This window comes from Elaeis guineensis, chromosome 8, assembly GCF_000442705.2.
Source record: "Elaeis guineensis isolate ETL-2024a chromosome 8, EG11, whole genome shotgun sequence".
NCBI lineage: Eukaryota > Viridiplantae > Streptophyta > Magnoliopsida > Arecales > Arecaceae > Elaeis > Elaeis guineensis.
This window is the reverse complement of record NC_026000.2, coordinates 129,128,107-129,145,800: the sequence shown is the minus strand read 5'-3', so window position 1 is coordinate 129,145,800 and position 17,694 is coordinate 129,128,107. Positions and strand designations below refer to the sequence as shown.

At 36.7% G+C, this 17,694-nt stretch overlaps 2 protein-coding genes across 3 annotated transcripts; both read right to left on the bottom strand.

Moving 5' to 3' along the window:
- Positions 1–334: 334 nt before the first annotated feature.
- Positions 335–4,056, bottom strand: LOC105032398 (cyclin-dependent kinase F-3-like). Of its 2 annotated transcripts, XM_029261013.2 has the most exons (9): positions 3,892–4,056; positions 3,744–3,809; positions 3,559–3,627; positions 3,421–3,481; positions 3,228–3,332; positions 2,752–2,783; positions 2,553–2,598; positions 985–1,069; positions 337–878 (listed from the first exon to the last, which is right to left on the bottom strand). In XM_029261013.2, the coding sequence occupies exons 1-9, from the start codon at positions 3,940–3,942 to the stop codon at positions 734–736; spliced, it is 660 nt and encodes a 219-aa protein (XP_029116846.2). In that variant the 5' UTR covers positions 3,943–4,056; the 3' UTR covers positions 337–733. The 2 variants fall into 2 exon arrangements, with proteins under 2 accessions (XP_029116847.2, XP_029116846.2); XM_029261014.2 differs by lacking the exon at positions 3,228–3,332 and having other exon boundaries at positions 335–878.
- Positions 4,057–7,062: 3,006 nt separating this feature from the next.
- Positions 7,063–17,251, bottom strand: LOC105032397 (chloroplast envelope quinone oxidoreductase homolog). Its single transcript, XM_010906841.3, has 4 exons — positions 17,073–17,251; positions 10,783–10,924; positions 8,776–8,867; positions 7,063–7,940 (listed from the first exon to the last, which is right to left on the bottom strand). The coding sequence occupies exons 1-4, from the start codon at positions 17,136–17,138 to the stop codon at positions 7,254–7,256; spliced, it is 987 nt and encodes a 328-aa protein (XP_010905143.1). The 5' UTR covers positions 17,139–17,251; the 3' UTR covers positions 7,063–7,253.
- Between the last annotated feature and the right edge of the window lie 443 nt (positions 17,252–17,694).

Sequence of the window (17,694 nt, the reverse complement as noted above, 5' to 3'; positions counted from 1 at the left end):
TTTGCCTATTCTAATCACAAACTCCCAGTCTTAGCAACTAGTAACTACTAAGACTGCACCGAGCTAAGTTCTCAAAATGTAGATTATCTCCATTCACTATGTGCGTCATGCCTTATTGCAAGTGGCAAGATAAGCATCAAACATTTCATCAACTGTAATTCAAACCTGAACCAGTCTCTTTAATCATCAATAATTAGGTAACATCTTCCCTCATTCAGAATGTAAAATAAGCCCTCAAGAAACAAATTTAGTAATTGTCAGCTTGCATGAAAGAAACTGAACTAAATGACTCCCATTTGATGAAAAGGATACAAATGGAATTAAAGATGAATTTTGTTAATCATTGATCAAATCGTGTTTCACAGTTTGAAAATGTTGATTCACATAATATGTACAGTCTCTCATTTGATCATCTATCAGGGTTCTATACAGAGATCAAAGCCATAATTTACAATTTTCCACAATAAATTAGCTGCTTATTTGACCATGTCAAATAATAATCATGCATGCATTTATAAATACAAAGAGGAAAAGATGAAAAAATGAGCTAATGATTAAAAAATGTATTTACACAAAGAAATGACACTGCTGAATGGATGAAGAAAAAGTCATCATTACTCCAAACGAACATCTGTCTAATAATTTTGGCTGCAGTGAAGCGAAGGCGAATGCAAAGGATTCTGGAACCCAAAAGCCTGCAGGTCAAGCGAAGGCTAATGCTTTATAAATGTATTTACTCAAAGAAATGACCCTGCTGAATGGATGAAGAAATAGTCATCATTGGTCCAAATGAACATCTGTCTAATAAATTTGGCTGCTGTGAAGCAAAGGAAAATGCAGAGGATTCTGGAACCCCAACAGTTTGCAGGGAGGGTTGGCTACAAAGAGAGAAGAAAATCATGCACTGATTTAACTGGAACCAGGACCAATAAAATAAAGTATAACATAAGGATGATTGAGATCAATGGGTACAAAATATGCTACCTGTTTACCAAGTATGATGATGACAAGGAAGGCATGGTTGATACATCATTCATGGTTCCGTTTGAAGATGTCAGAGGCCAAAATTCTGCAATAAAAAGGAAAGAGACTTTTAGAAAAGAATTGTCTTATGACTAAATTTTACATGCACAGCTAAAAGAATCTCTCAGTAAGGCTGTAACCGTAAAGGGCTCTATAAAAATCAACAGTATTTGGACTATGAAATTTATCCAAATTATTACTTAAAAATTAGAAAAAGGGGAAAAACCCTTTTATTCTGTCACAACCTCTTTAACATAGCATTTGAAAGTCTGAAAACAAGTCAGCATTGTTATTTATATATATACATACATACATACATACATATACATATACATACATACATACATACATACATACATACATACATATATATATATATATATATATATATATATATATATATATATATATATATATATATATATATATATATATATATATATACACATACATACATATACATATATATATATACATACATATATATGTATATATACATGTATATATATATGTATATATATGTGTGTGTGTGTGTGTGTGTGTGTGTGTGTGTGTGTCTGCAGTTACACAGCAAATCAGTATCATGAATATAATGCAAGCACTATAACATGCAAAATACCTTTTTCATAAAATATCGTAGTAGTCTTGGAAGCACTTAAATTACTGCTGTTAATGGGCCCTAGAACTGCAATTTCATTAGTCTGGAATTAATAATACAACTACATGTATGAGAAAAAGGGGAGATTAGAACATATCTTCCTCATGTGTAATTAGTGTGAAACAAGCAGTTCAAAGTGTAACCAACACAGAATATTCTTCTCTTTATTTTTCACAAAATCACATGGACATTTTTCAAATGAACATGATGTTGATAATAGAGGGATTCAGGTGGGATGATGGTGAGGTACTTGTATTGAACCAAGTGATGAAAGAATTCAATGCAACAAACACATGGGTAAGTTTGTGAGCAATGGCTCAAGGACATTATGCAAATACATGCAACAGGACTTTGCAACTAGATAAAGGAAAATTAAGTTTACTAAATCAGTGAAAGGTTGCACAAGCACCAGCCATAGCTCAGTTGATCAGCATCCTTCTCGACTTGAGGAAGGTCTAGGGCTCAAATCCTGGTGGTAGCATCTCCATCATATTTATTGGGGAAAAAGAGAGAGTGCACAACAAGGACATGCATGACATAAGGCAACTGATGCATTTCAGATTAGCATATTCAGGAGCCACAAAAAACATTGTACATGGCCCTATACATCATCCAAAATGCAAGTGGCAAAATGCCGTGCATCATGGCCTTTTGCAAGAACTTTCATGGCTGTGGCTGAAATGGCAGTATCTGATGCTAACCTCATCTCATACATTTTGGGGAAAAGAATATAGCACAAATAAATTAAGGCACTTAAGTACTGAATATGTCACAAAGCACAAGCCACAGATGCTTAAACCACAGTTTTCAAATGTAACTATTAATCATTATTAGCAATGGAAGTAAATACTGGGCGAAACAATGAAGTAACCTGAATGCCTAGGATTTTCCTGATACCCAGAGTAAACTAGGAATTCCTGCATATCAAAAAATTGCTGCTTTCAGGATTCCATCCGAGAATAGCATATAAACATTTCTGGTGCAACTGTGCATGTGCAAGGATGCACAAAGTTTCATGTGTTTTCTGTATCCATGCACTTATATACACTCGGTTGCTAGCCACAACTTACCTCTCTATGATGTTGTGAGACATGGTTAACATCTGTGGATTGAAATGAAACAAACAAAACAAAAAATCAGTTGGCAAGCTTGCATCTGCATCAATCAAAACCAAACACCAATGAACTTGCAATTAACCAGGGACCTGTCCTGTGCCGAGGAAGACATACATGAAATGTTTATAACCTCCATATCCATTCTAACAATCTAGACTTATAAGACAATATCTCAGCCAGAGCATGGTTTCCTTGAGGACTAATGGCAAAGAATCAAAGCTGACTATCATCCAAACAATGAGGATTGTCTGGATCTATCTCTATTAGTAGAATCTAACTTGTGTATTGAAATGATGTGATAATAAGCGTACCCCCTATTCTGTATCTGATAATGAAACTTTACAGAATCATCCATCAACTTTGTGTACACACAAAGCTATCAGAAGCACTCCGTTTCCTTAAGAAGAAAATCCAGAGATGCTGTATATTACCTATATTAGAAACACTAGGCTTGACAGCCAGTGTCAGACCAAGAAAGCAATCATCCGATTTGGTGCCAAAATCCCATAGATTCAATTCAAGATTTGGATTTGGTCCTGCAAGGATCCAACTATTTTATAAAAATGCTGAAACCATCAGCTTAACGAACATTCCTCGAAGACCACTGCTGATTAGCATGCTCACCAGTTTCATTTATCTTTGGATAAAAGGGATCCTGGAGAGGACCTGGAACCCATGTTCCCACCTGAATCAAGTGTACAAGTCAGAAAGGCTATTTTCACTAAAGAAACCAAAGACAGACAAAGTTCGTTTTATTTTTACATGGAAAAATGGATGTTGTAGTGATTGCTCCGCGGTTGGCCTCTTTTGTGGATCCCAAGAGCAAAGTTGCTATTCGTAATCATCATTACCAAGTAAAGCACAAAAGCTCATAATCAGCAGAAAATTAATTGAGCTTAAAAATAGGGCAATCAAAATGTGAAAAAAAGGTATATTCACAATCATACCAGGATCAAATCAATTGCTTCCAAGCTGGCATTAGGAATGATTTCTGAGAGATTGGCTGGCAGAATCTTATGATAAGGTAAAAAAGAGAGTTAAGATAATGGAACATGATCGAGAACTAACAGCAATGCAACCAAAGTATCATTCCACCTGAAAGAAATTAAAATTGATTGATGAGAAAGGTCCATCCATTCTGGCCATATAGTGCTATCTGGGGTGCCAAGAACATTGCATATTTTGTATATCTGATCTGTCTCACTGTAGCAAAATATGGAAACTACTCGGAAGAATGAAGATAAGGTCCTAAACATGAAATCTTGCAAGTGTTACAGAAAGATATATACATTCCAGCTGAGGTTAGATGAAGTTAATTGCATATTTGCATGTATAAGAAATCTTATATTCTATAAACAACAATGAACTAAAAATGCACCTTTGCTTGTTATACTATCAACATGTACAGCTAAAACATCATAGAACATCTAATAATATGTTGCAGGACAAGCTTTACATAGTTAAAATGTGAAGAGCACACATGAACATATTATGAGACAAGCTAACATGAAAAAATGTAGAAGCTGGTGCATTTTAGAACTAAGAAAAGAGCATAAATGAGTGTATTAGAGGAAGCCTAGAAATATAATCAATAGAGGTTGATGCAAAGAACGAACAACTTGATATGTTTTTGGAACAGATGGCCTTGACGGAGAGGGGATCTTAATTTTAGATAGAAGATCAGGAGGAAAATATCATGGATAACTAGTTAGAATGCACATCATGGCTACTAAAGATTTTGGATATAGAGCAATTTAACTAATTTATAAATTTTAAAAATATTATGAATTGATTACCTATTAATTTTTGGGGAAAATGGTTATTGTGAGCTAAGGATCATGGGTTGTCAAAGCTTAAAAGTTTTTAGGATTGGAGGCTCTCTCCTATGGATGGAGTACGAGGGGTCGAATCTGAGGATCCCGCATGAGAAGTGAATGCAAGAAAGCATCCAGTAGGAGTCGCCATCTCCAGAGATCCCTCAGTCTCCATTGTCGTTGCTAGATCCTTCTTCAGGTTGTCGACCACCTTCTCCATCCGCACTACCTCAGTCGGATCTTTTTCGGAGCATTCCTCGACGCTCATATTCGGTGTTGTCTCTATCGATGCCCCATCGATCGAAACTTCTATTAGAGAATCCTGCATCACGGCTTTCAATGGTAGGGTCGTGGGCTCAACAGTAGGAGCGGCATGTTCTTCTTCCCCAACCATGGATTTCGTTTCAGCAATCGGAACCACAACTTGCCTCTTACGAGCTTGCTCGTCTCTTCACGCATTGTGAATCTATCTTACTCCAAGGAATGGTGATGAATAATCCGCACAAAAAAAAAATCTATGGCTACCTGTGCCTTCAAAGCGCAAATTTAAAGGAGGAAGAAAATGAAAAGATGCTGCAAAGTAATTAAAAAGCTCAAAGGGACTGTCATCTGAGTGGTCTCATCAGTTATGCTCGTCTGCGTCAGTCGCATTAGGCTGACGTCATGCGCTTTAAATGCAGAAGGCAGGCGTGAAGGCGGAAGCGCGTGGCATTGGATCCGAAGTACTTTTGAAGTACTCATTTCGTCTGATTCTCAGACTCAAGAGTAGGGAGATAGTGTTACGGTGGTTACCACGAGCACCTTGGATCAGCACTACATCATAAGACATTTCAACTTCTCGGATCATCAACGGACCGTTGACCGCCGTATGAGCTGAGTCCATCTCCATGCTGGGCTGAGGCATCCGCGAGGTTTAACCTGTATATGAGCTGTCCTCGTCACCTCAGCTGACTTATCTCTTCAACGTGCACGACAGCTGTCCATCCCGAATAGATAGGATCTGGCATAACCGTCTCCCCTAATCTCACGGGAGCAATTAAAGGTTAAATTATCTTGCCCAGTTTGATATGTCCAATGGCCCGACAATCTCGGGATCGTGTGATCTCACAGCTAATAACCCAGTTGTCCAACATCCTTTTATATAAACAATCGGAGCCCCAAAGACCTAGGTAAGTCCAATCAAATCCCTATCAGAGAACCTGTTGCTGCTTTTTTGTTCTTTGCTTTTTTGACTTGAGCATCGGAGGGTTCTCACCGGAGTCACAACCTCCGATTTGGGACTTGTCTTGTAAGTTACTCTAGCGCCAGTATCTCTGCACAAGAATTAGACGTCCGTCTTCCGACCTCGATCGATTCTAGCAGCAACAAATTCAAAGATATCTTTTGTTATAATATCAATATATTAGCCAGTATTTTTAAATTATCTTTTTTGCTTTCTAAAATAGATGTCCTAATTGATAAATTTAAGAATTAAAGTTTTGTAATCATTGCTAATTCATGGTTTACTATATTGGGCGAGATGTCAGTATCTCACACCTTATATATGATTAATGACATCTCACAGCTTATACATGATTAAGATTCAGTACACCCCCGCTCGCCAAAAAAAAAATCCAAAATTTTCTAATTTTTTATATATCCAAAATAAAATATAATTTTCATTAGAAGAAACCCCGTGGGAAGCAACATAAATATGAGAAATGAGAAATGATGGAAAAAATAAGACCATGAGAAACGAAACATGATTATAAAAAAAATGCAAAAATATTACACAAAACATATTTAAAAATACACAAAAATGATATAAAACCTATTCTAATTAGCTAGAAATGGCTCATGGGCCAAGTAACCTACATAAAGCAAGTAGATTAATTTATATCTTGTTTCTTCTAACAGTGAGAATTAGAACGTCAACTACTAAGAGACCAGCTCATGTGCTCAGGAGGAAAAGTTTCTAAATAACTAGATTATAATAACAATTTATGTTGATTTTACTGCGAAACAAATTCAGAGAGGATTTTGCACATAGGATCATGATAAAACTTGCTTTCTATCTTTCTTTCTTTTCTTCTTTTGGCAAACACTATGATGCAGCCCACAACTTACATCACGTTATCATAGGATTATGTGCACATATGGCGTTCATAGTAAACCAGATACTATGGGCATGGCATGGCTTCATACTTTTGGGGTTGTTGGAGAAAAATTAATTCGCATGGTTATGTTATTACAGCAAAACAGGCAAGCAAACCACAATGAATATTGACTCAACGAAGTCCAGCACCCAAGTGGTGCAACTAGACTAGATTCAACCAACCTGCTCAAATTAGCTCAACCAAGTGATCAGAAAGTACATAGATCTCAAGTAATAAGAGCTAGCAACCATGAACAACCAATATGAGTATTGCCTTTAGAGAGCCCCAGATTAGCAAGTTTTTTTGAGAGAAACAAATAAAGCAAGTAATGAGCATTACTCAGAAATAGTGTGCAATTACTGATACATGCAAGAACCAAGTCTCTCTAGACTAATCCTGCACCAGACAATAGAACAACAGATTCAAATGAGAACCTCCTGCCAACAGCAACTTCATGGTCATCATATTTTCCTATAAACGTCTGGAGGCACCAATGCTTAAAGATCCTTCACATTTCCACAATGATTTTCCCCGTAGCATGACCATCTATGCTCTTAGTCCAAGCCTCCTCTGCTTTGGTCAAAGGATACCTTGAATCCACCAGAGTCTTGAGCTTACCTTCCTTTGCCAAATTTACCAGAAACTTCAAGTCCTCCCCCTTTGGTACTAATAGCAAGGGCACCAGCTGCTTCTTGGAGAAGGTCACCTTTTTTAAGACAGTAGTAACTATACTCTTGAAGGATGGAGTTATGTCAATGACCTTTCCATTAGTAGTCAAATTAGGCTCAAAGGTGGACCAGCCAATGCCGGTAGTGCAGTGGATCACTGAATCATATTTCCTGCCTGATGGGCTCTTCAAGCTTGTGCCATCTGGAGTCTTGTAGTCCAACACCTCATCTGCACCCAGACTCTTCACAAGCTCTATGTTTCGGGCACCACAGGTAGCCGTCACATGGAGGTTTGCAAGCTTGGCAAGCTGGACAGCATAATGTCCCACACCACCAGAGGCAGCAGTGATCAGGACATTTGATGGCTTGTTGCTGCCATCGAACTTGGTCCCACCAGCCTTCAGTGCCTGGAGGGCAGTAGCAGCTGCTGTAGGCAGGCTGGCACCTTCAGTTGCAGATACTTCAGAAGGCCTACTGACTGTAAGGGCCACCGGTGCCACAGCAAACTCAGCAAGCCCGCCACCATTCTGTCAATAAGTGAGTCCTGATTTAGAAGAATGCGAAACAAGCACAAGAAATTGGGCACCAAGTAGATATTCAGCTGTCTGGTTTCAAACAGCATTCAATATTCTTTTGATGATGTGTCAGGTCCTCGTTGATAGATAAGATGTGCGGCACTCACCTTCTAGTGTGATGACTTCATGATCAATAGGTACTATCTATCTACCATCATCAACCTAACAGATCATTGTACAGCATTGCCATGATAGCAGCCACAACAATGACAACTGAAAGCACAAGTACGATCACTTATTGGCACAAGAATGCAAACAGTTTGCTTTGATCAACCAAAATGGATTCATGCATGGGTCCAACAAAATCTCTTACTACTTTCTTATTTGTTTCAGTAACAATGAATTCTGGAAAACTAGTTCTCCATTCAAAAAATCACAAGTTAACAATAACATAACAAGAGCGAGGCTTCAAAGTTCTGTGGATCAACGAATAAAAGAATGATGTTCAGGCAGATTTGTGACAAAACCAAGGAGAGTTCAAAATTATAATGTCAAAAGAAGCTCATGTGAAGCATGGACAATTTGTCTGAAAAGGGGAGAAAGTATGAGAATCTTGATATATAAGTGATGGAAAAATAAGAAATCAATGTTCCCTCTGGAAACGAAAAGAACTATAATCTGTTTTGCTCTGGCTTACTCCTTCATGGCACTAAATTTTTATCCGGTTCAGGCAGCCTAAACTACAACTGAAGCTAAATTTGTACTGTTTATGTGGTTTCTTTTCATTTATTTCCTTACTATCCCTTAAAGCAAGTGGGAAGAAACATTTAAGAAGTCCATCGCTTACCAGAAAGTTAAGCATGGCAACAACTTTGTCACCTGCTTTAAAGGAGCTCACTGCAGGACCTACCTCAATAACTTCTCCTGCTACATCAGCACCTGTTTCACCAGAGCAATGCACTATGAAATCTATTCTGCAATACTCCATTAAGTAAAGAATGCAATATTAGAAAGAAGGGCTCCAGGAAGAATATCAACCAAAATTTTAACAAGAAAAAACAATTGAAAAAATAGTACTCCATAAAACATACTCTTAGTTACCATAGGCACTGGTTCTATGCATTGAAAAAGTCATTTAATGCTATCAGGCCTGTTGCTACTTGCGATTCATGTATTAGAAAAGAGAGGAAAAAAGAGTACGGTAAATTTTAATTTCCAGATCCTAAAATAAAGATATAAGGATAAATTATATGAATAAGGACTAACAACATGTCAAATATCATCTCAAAGTTTGTCTTCCATGGAGTACATATTTATAGAATTTTTGATATGAAAATTTCATTTTTAGACATAAGGCTTAGCCCCTTAGTTGTAAGCTTGAGGGTATCTAATAAATTGGTCTTGAGTTATAAGGCCTGAGGGTACCTTAAGACTAAAGATCGGCATAGTTGTGTATGGCTAATAATGTACTTCCTCCTGGGTCAACCCATGTTACTTTCATGTTTTTTGATTCCAATTCCTTACTAAAAAGGAGTATGACACATCATAATACCTCTCTGTTTGGTTGTCTTCCATCCCACTGCCCTCCAAGGCTGATGTTTTATGCCCCCATTTATGCCCCCACTCTCCATTAACCAGAAGTTGACCAACTTTAGGTACTGATGCGCAGAAAGTGGCCAGCATTTTTCTTTCTTCAAATTTCTCCTGATATCTCTTCCTCCTTAATCTTGTCTTTCAAATTTCTCAAAACACTAGAATTAAATCAGGCTTGTTTCAGCTTCCTTATAACTATAACACCTTTTCCCAAAGCTTCCCATCCATTTCTTTTCTTGAAAGCTCCTTTAATGTTTACCTTGAATCCCATTTTTCTCACTCTACTTTTCCTCTTAAGTTTCCTCCTTCCATATCCTTGGAGAACCTTTTCCTTACACCCTTACTAACAACTCATGAACAATTACTTTATCATTCACTAGTGGCATGAGACATATGCTAGTTGGAGACAGAATTTCTGTTCAAAGAACTAAATGTCTAATTTCTTGTGTTATGTACTCTAAATTCACATATAATTTTGGCATACTTAAACAATTTGAATTGAAATTTTGAGGCTCACACTTTTGTCCGCCTTAATGTTTAGCTTCTCCTTGTAGGAACATACTACGTCTTCTATAGCCTAAACCATTTACTACCTAGACCATAATTAGCACATTAAACAAAGATTAAATCAGCAGACAAGTGCATTTACAAACTTACAGATACTATGCTACAGTTTTCTGAGAACCTTCCTTGCTTGCCTCAATAAAGACCAATTACCACTTCTTGTTAAACAGGAGAAAACTCTTTCCTTTTTCAATACACCATGTGCTCTAACCATTTAGTCTCCTGACAGCTAAACTACCTCTTGTTAAGTATAGATAGTAGAAATCAAAAACAAATGAATTAGTATTGTAAAAGGCAATCCTAAGCCTGATTTCTAAATTCAAACTGAAGGCATTCATAGAAGACAAGATGACCAAACAATTTATTTAAGTTTAAAAGGTAGTCTCTAACATCCAGATTTAACAATATCAAACTAGTAAATATTTTAGCAAGGGAAAAAACAGCCTATAAGAAAATTCCATGACAAAATACTGAAAATTTTAAGAGTGACTCAGCAATAGGAGGTGCATAACAGAATATATCTGCACAGAAATTCATTATTTTGATCATATCACCAAGAAGTCCTTGAGCAAAATATAGGCAAGCTAAACTTGTCATCTGCATTCCATGAGCACTCCAAAGGAAGAAGTGAAGAACTATTACCACAAGTGCATAAAAGAACAACTATCCCATTCATTTGGTAAGAGTGGAAGCTTACATGGTATGAAGGGAAATTTGGATGGCAAAAATGGTCGAAGCATGCCTTTCTGAATTTTCCAATCAACTGGATTTATACTTGTTGCTTCCAGCTTTAACAAAATCTCATCTTTCTTTGGTGAAGGAATTGGAACTTTGACATGCTGCAATAGCATAAATTCCAACAAAGACATGTAAAAGTACTTTAATTAAGAATAGAGCATTCTTCTACAAGTATAAAGCATAGATACCATGAAGTCTTTCAAAACTAACAGTTATAAAGCATAAAAGTTGTTTTGAACATTAGTTACATCAAGCATAACAGCAAGATAATACAACGACCTTTATGGTACAACATAGCCAATTACAAACAATTAGATAACTATTCCAAAAAGCATTTAAATGCCAAGGCAAAGATTTCCGCCATCATATGCATTTAAACAATAAGACTATGATCTAATATTTAAGCAAGATCAGTTATATATATATATATATATATATATATATATATATATATATATATAGAGTCAGGTTACAATCAGGTCGATCGGATTTAGACTCAGATCCGGTCAGGTCAAAACTCTACAATAGGATCCTATATCAATGATCTAAGCCGTTGAATATGATCTACTATTTCAAAACTGCTTGCACATAAAAAATCATATGATTTAGAGACCCCCTAGCCAATGCATCAAACAGTCAAAAATTGGACAACCTAAATAAAATTGAATAAGATGTATTTTTTGATCACTTAATGCATAGGCTAAGAGTCTTCAAATCATATGATTTTTGGTGTTCAAACCGTTTTGAGGTAGTAGATCTCATCCAACGGCTTGGATTGTCGATGTAGGATCCCCATTGTCTAATTTTGACTTGACCGAATCTGAGCCCAAATTCAATCGACCTTACCTAAGTCTGCCTCCACACACACACACACACACACACATACACATATTGAGAAATATTGGGGATTTGGACCTTGAACCTCCCAAAGGCAAGCCTTTAGGAGTAAGGCACCAACCAACTTAGGAATTATTTAAGCAGCAAAAATTTACAAAAAATCTCCTATAAACTGATTTTGTAGGAGGTCTCTAGTTCTTTGAATCTACTGGCAATGACTCCAATTTGTTCTCTTCATAATGTTTATTTTAGTTTCGGAACTTTGCCATATCACAACAAAAAATCAATATGAATGTAAGTCCCTATTATTTTGATCAAGCCGATAACTTTATTTGCACAAATGCAATTATGCTAAGAGACAAACTAACCCCCCAAAAACTCTTTAATGACTTGAACCTTTTTGGAAGTAAATCAAATTTGGGGTCATGTAGGATCTATTATTTATTACTTAAATCGGCAACATAAAAACAAATAACCAAATGATGAGTCTCCATGTGGTTGGGCTGGTGGACGCCCATCTATGATGACTATCATGGAGAAGACTGAGCCTTACTAGGTGAATAGGGTTAATGTCACTCCTGTAGTTCCAAAGTTTAACAATATCAGCCACATGTAGGATCTTGTGTGCACTAACAAAGAGTGGTAGAATTTTGAACCAGCAGTCTCTTGACACCCAGAAAGCCAGAACAACTTTTAGAAAATGGGAAAAAAAACAATGAGCAAATAAATTTGTTGTAGAGTCCCTTAGAGAAAGCCACATTTTAGAGAGAGAGAGAGAGAGAAAGGGTTCTTTCCGATGATATAGAGAAAGAAAACCAATATATAGAAACCAACAGATGTGTCCAATGAATTATAGAGTCCATTGGATTCCCAATAGTATCCATCCATTTGTTGGAAACATCTTTTGTAAATGTGAAAGCCAACCTTAAAACTTGATAAAAGAAAACAAGCAAGCTACAGTATACAAAATGGTTTTTCTTCTTTTTTTTTTTTTTTTAAATTTACAGTGCTTGAGTTGCAATAGAGACTACTCCATGGAATTCCAGCACTCAACGTTTTTAAAGAGTTTTAAACAAATGAGAGTACAATGTTAACTGGAATACTTCTTCTAAAAGATGGTGGTATGCCAACAGTATACTGAAAATTTTGAAACTGTACAAACTTATACAAAGAGTTAAAGTTTCCAACATAACTAACATCTTTCCTTTTTTTTATTTTTTTTTGTGGGGGGGGATCCAACACAACTTAAAGCAGTCAAGGATATTAAAGGACCTCCCCAAATCCAAGAAAGAAAAAAACTGGAGTAACTTTTATCAGTATGGCATTGCCAATTGCTAAGCTAGTTCGGCATTTGGAGATGAGAACAATCATTAAACTAAATATTTTATGAACAATAGGTGGAGCGTGGGTGGGCTATGGAAGTTTTAAATACCATGGAGGAAATTACAATGTTTAAATGTGATAGCCTTCTTTTTCCATGATGGACAAAATAGGACAAGGCTGCTTTTCTAGAGTCACATTTAGATTTGCATAAAGCATTTGCTATTTAAGATTTGGCTGGATTGTCCACATGCCTTTTTAAGATCTTGCAATAGATCAATCTGTACAAGGCATAAAAACTTATTTTTGATTTTTACAAGGATGCCTATGGCATGAGGTTCGCTATTGTAGTATCGGACTCCATACTGATACCATCATATTATAGTATTAGTACGTCTGATACAGGAGTTAATTCAGTGTACCAATATCAATATGCCCCCTATACCACATACCATGTTGGAATTGAAATAGCATGGTACAGTTGGTACAAACAGTTACTGAACCAATAAGGCATCCCATGTTACAGCATACAGTATAGCTCTAAGGGTATAACTATGCATTCATAAGATCATCCCCTGCTTTAGCACCCTCATTCATTTCAGTGTCTCACTCTAATTTTGTGGTAGCCACTGTCATGATCAACTTTTAGGAGGTCTAGAATAAGGAAAAAGATACCTTATTATGATCCTTTTCACAGGTCATTTATCCATGAAATTTGCCATGTCCATCCTTCTTTGCTATAAAAAAGGGTATATGATGCCTCAAATAACACAACTAGCCATGCTATTCCTTGAGGATTTTTTTTTTTTTGTTTCTATGTATCCTCGTTTTCTTATGGCTTGTTTCAAGAAGTGAGTTTTTGGAAGAGTAGCATTAGGCATGACAGCCAAGTGGAACCTCTCCCATCAATAAGAAGAATTTCTGTAATTAGTGGAACGACGTTTTTCAACTCAATATTTTCTCTATATAAATTACAATATAAGACTCAGTAAATCTCTCCATTTTACAGTCCTTCCTTATGGAGGGCTTAGGAGCACTTTTCAATTTGGAAAGGACAAAAAAACCTTAAATTCATTTTACAACAAGGTGAATGTGCATTTGAATCCATCATGAAAACCTCTTCTATCATAGCAAGTGTGACATATACCAAATTTTGTCAAGATGATATTGCTTAACCAGAAGATGAACATGCCACATCTTTTAGGAGATGTTGCTGCAAACCAATCATCCTCTTAGAGAATAGATAAATTTAAGATATCATGGATGACAAAGATTCTCAATTATAATTGGCATTGGATCCTTCCTTATTTTCCTCTTGTTCTGCACAACAGATTGGAAAGACACCAGCTATGTCTTCTAAACTGATTACCTTTGCAAGGATGATTATATTGTTGTCAGGAATCCAGAAGTGATGTATCCAAAGCCTTGGAGCTTGAATGGGATATGTTTTCTATCATACAAGGCAGTCAAAGAGATAAAAACGGATACTCCATGCTTCAAAGATGAACTTTTAGGGGTTGAGATAAGCACTACTCTAGTTGTTGCAAGTGTTCATATGGCTTGGCAATAAACAAAACTCACTTCCATTGCCTTAAGATGTTTCCGCACTGAAGTCGCCAATGGTGGAATTGGTAATGTCACTACAGGTTGTCGAAGCCTAGGTTCGAGTATCGTCTTCAGTCTTCACCCTAATAAAAGTAGGTGAGGCTCTGCATCTGCCTTTCCTAATTGTCAAATTGCTTCTCCACTTTGATCATGAGACTGAAGACATCAAGATATGTGCAATAAGGATGAGATTGGACAACATCATGAATCCATAGTCGAGATCCACCACAGAAATACCAGCAGCACATAATGTGATGATTGAATTCCAACACCGTACTCCAAGGACTGAGTTTCCTGTGGAAAGTTGTGAAGAACCTCATTTTTTTTTTGGTGGCTAAAAACTCTAATTTTTTTTCATCTCATCCCACAATTCAACCCAAAGCTTTTTGACAAGTATCATCATGAATTGAGGCTTTATGACATGCCATTAGAGATGCTGCACTTGTCTCCTCATCTATTCCAATTTGATGTTACAGGATTCTCATTAACACACTAAAGTGCTTTTTTCGCTTGACTCTTGAAGATGTCAATGAGCCATTTCAACCTAGGTTGTGACACTAAGCTTAAAATCAGCGGTTGTTGGAGAGAAAGGAGGTAGCACCAGTCACGCACTAGGATAAGCTTCTTACTCTTAAGGGATTTGCTAAGAAGAGGTACGGAAAAGAATAGCCAGACGAGCTTTAGAAGAAAAGATCCAGAAATTTTCACTATGAAAACAAAACTTTGACTCATCTATTACATGACTAGAGTATAAATAGGCAAAGGTGTGGAACTCTATGCAAGCAGATATTGATGAACAAATGAGGTTCAGAAGTCTAACAAGGCTGTCAGATAAAATTTGAACCAGACTTTTTCCCAAGAACTGATCTCAACTACCAATCATGAGAAATCACTGCATCTACCATATAGAGAAAGTCAATGCAAGTACATGGAACTTTTCAAGTTAGCTGAAAAGAGTTCTATGGAAATCAGCCTCTGTTTTGGGTTGAGGGCAGAAAATTGGCCTTGGGTATATGTAGGCCAGTACGGTGCTTTCATGGACACTTCTACTGTCATTATTCTGTCAAAATTGGTACCTTAATAGGATCATCCAAATGATCTTGACATCATCCTTATAAACTAACATTAATCAAAAGCCTTATTTCATCTGTTTGGAGCTGCTTTTATAACCAAGGTATAATCAATTTTGTTTGGTTTCCAGCTTGAGCATGTTAGTCTGCACAATGCAGAATTTCATTGCATTTCTAGACGGTGGAAGGTGTTCCACAATAAATGTATGCTACAATAAATTAAACCTTTTGTTTTAGAATTCTTATCCAAAAAGATGGACTTAGAATTGCAATTCAATGGCATAAGGGCTGCTTTAAACATGAGTTATCATGCAAAGAACTTCAAAGTCTGATTCTTCCTTTATTATATCTTTCTTGGCAACACTTGGGAAGAAAATATTATGTTTAAATTGTAATTTCTTTTAATGATTGAAAAGATGATTCACAAAGCTATAAGTAACGAAGAGTACAAAATCTCACAGAAAGTGAATAAAAATAATGAGACAATCAGAATGCTATTACAATTGTCTTGTAAAGCAAAAAAATGAAGTCAAAGTACTGGAAAGCTATCAAACAAAATTACCACTACAAACCCAAATGTCTTGTTTTATTATCAAAAACATCATTATCTTCCATTCTAGGTTGTCGATACCACTTTGCATCCATCACATGTTTTGCCACTTAATCACACTTGAAAAATACCGGGTAACAATAGGTATGCCTGGAAACATGGATTCAAAAGGACGTTTCTATTTCTAGGAGTGTATTGGATAGGTCTCGAGTCTACTTTATTTTTCCAAATAAGCCCTCATATTTTATATGGATCCTTTGCAGTTACCTCAACACTTTATTTTAAGACTATATATATGATTATTCAAGTTAAATCCATTTCCATACAATGGTCTTGCATGTCTATTTTGATACCAGCACAACATGCTGTCTAACTTGATACCATGCAAACATCAAATTGAGCATGTTAAGAGATGACTTGATGGTCGTTTGTCCTTTATTTTTCAACAAATAAAAACCTCACTTTTAAAGAACAGTCTCATAAACAACGGCGCGGCGGCTTGTTAAATTTTAGTTTCAGGCATGTATCAAGTCCTTATATTCAGATTTCTATTCATCAGACAACCAGTCAACCAACTACTCCATCATAACAATTTTATATCCGATAGGATTACTAAAAAGTCATCCATGACATGATGTCTACTTCGTTTTAAGTTTCGGGTACCGCATTAAGACTAAGATGAAAAAGAATCCACTCCATAACAAAATTTCAGGCAACACAAAATAAAAGAAATAGAACAAACAAAACCTCCCAAACTGAATTTTATCATCGAAAGAAACATAAATTCTTATTTCTGGAATCAAGAACTCGAAGGAATGAAACCAAACAAAGAACAGAAGTAGAAGAACAGAGGAGAACTCGGTATACCTTCAAGCCGGCAGCTCCCCCACCGTAACCGGTGTACTGGACCGCCTGCATGACTCTCTCAGCCATGGAAGATGAGAGAGAAGAGTTTGGTTGGTCTGAGAAAGCGAGGGTGGGTGAGAGTGAGAGGGCACAGAGGAGGGGTTCGATCTGGGAGGTATTGGAAGGAAGTTTTGTACTGGCATGGCAGCAATCCACGCCACCCGTGCCTCTCGCGCCGGTAACGCCTGTGGGAGTGGATTTACGAAAACGCCCCTAACCGTACGACAAAGATGGTGGGTATTTTGGTCAGTTTACCAGCTACCTTTTATGGTCACAATTTGGCCGTGCCGTGGGCTTCAAAGTTGGCCAAGCCAACCTGATTTGGTAAGTTTTGAGCTGACCCAATATAAGACTCAAATTTTGAATTAGCATTGGTTGGATTGCATCGTCGAGTTACTTAAAACTTAAACACTAAGTATAATTCAGTTTGGTCTCATCTTCTTTCGCGTTTCTATCCAATAACACAAATAGAATGTAAAGGTTGGAGTTTCGATTTCTTGATTGTCCGATTTCCTCCTATAAAACTAAGTCTCTCATCCATCTCTCCAACCTCTCGACACCAATTCCTATCATGCATACATAC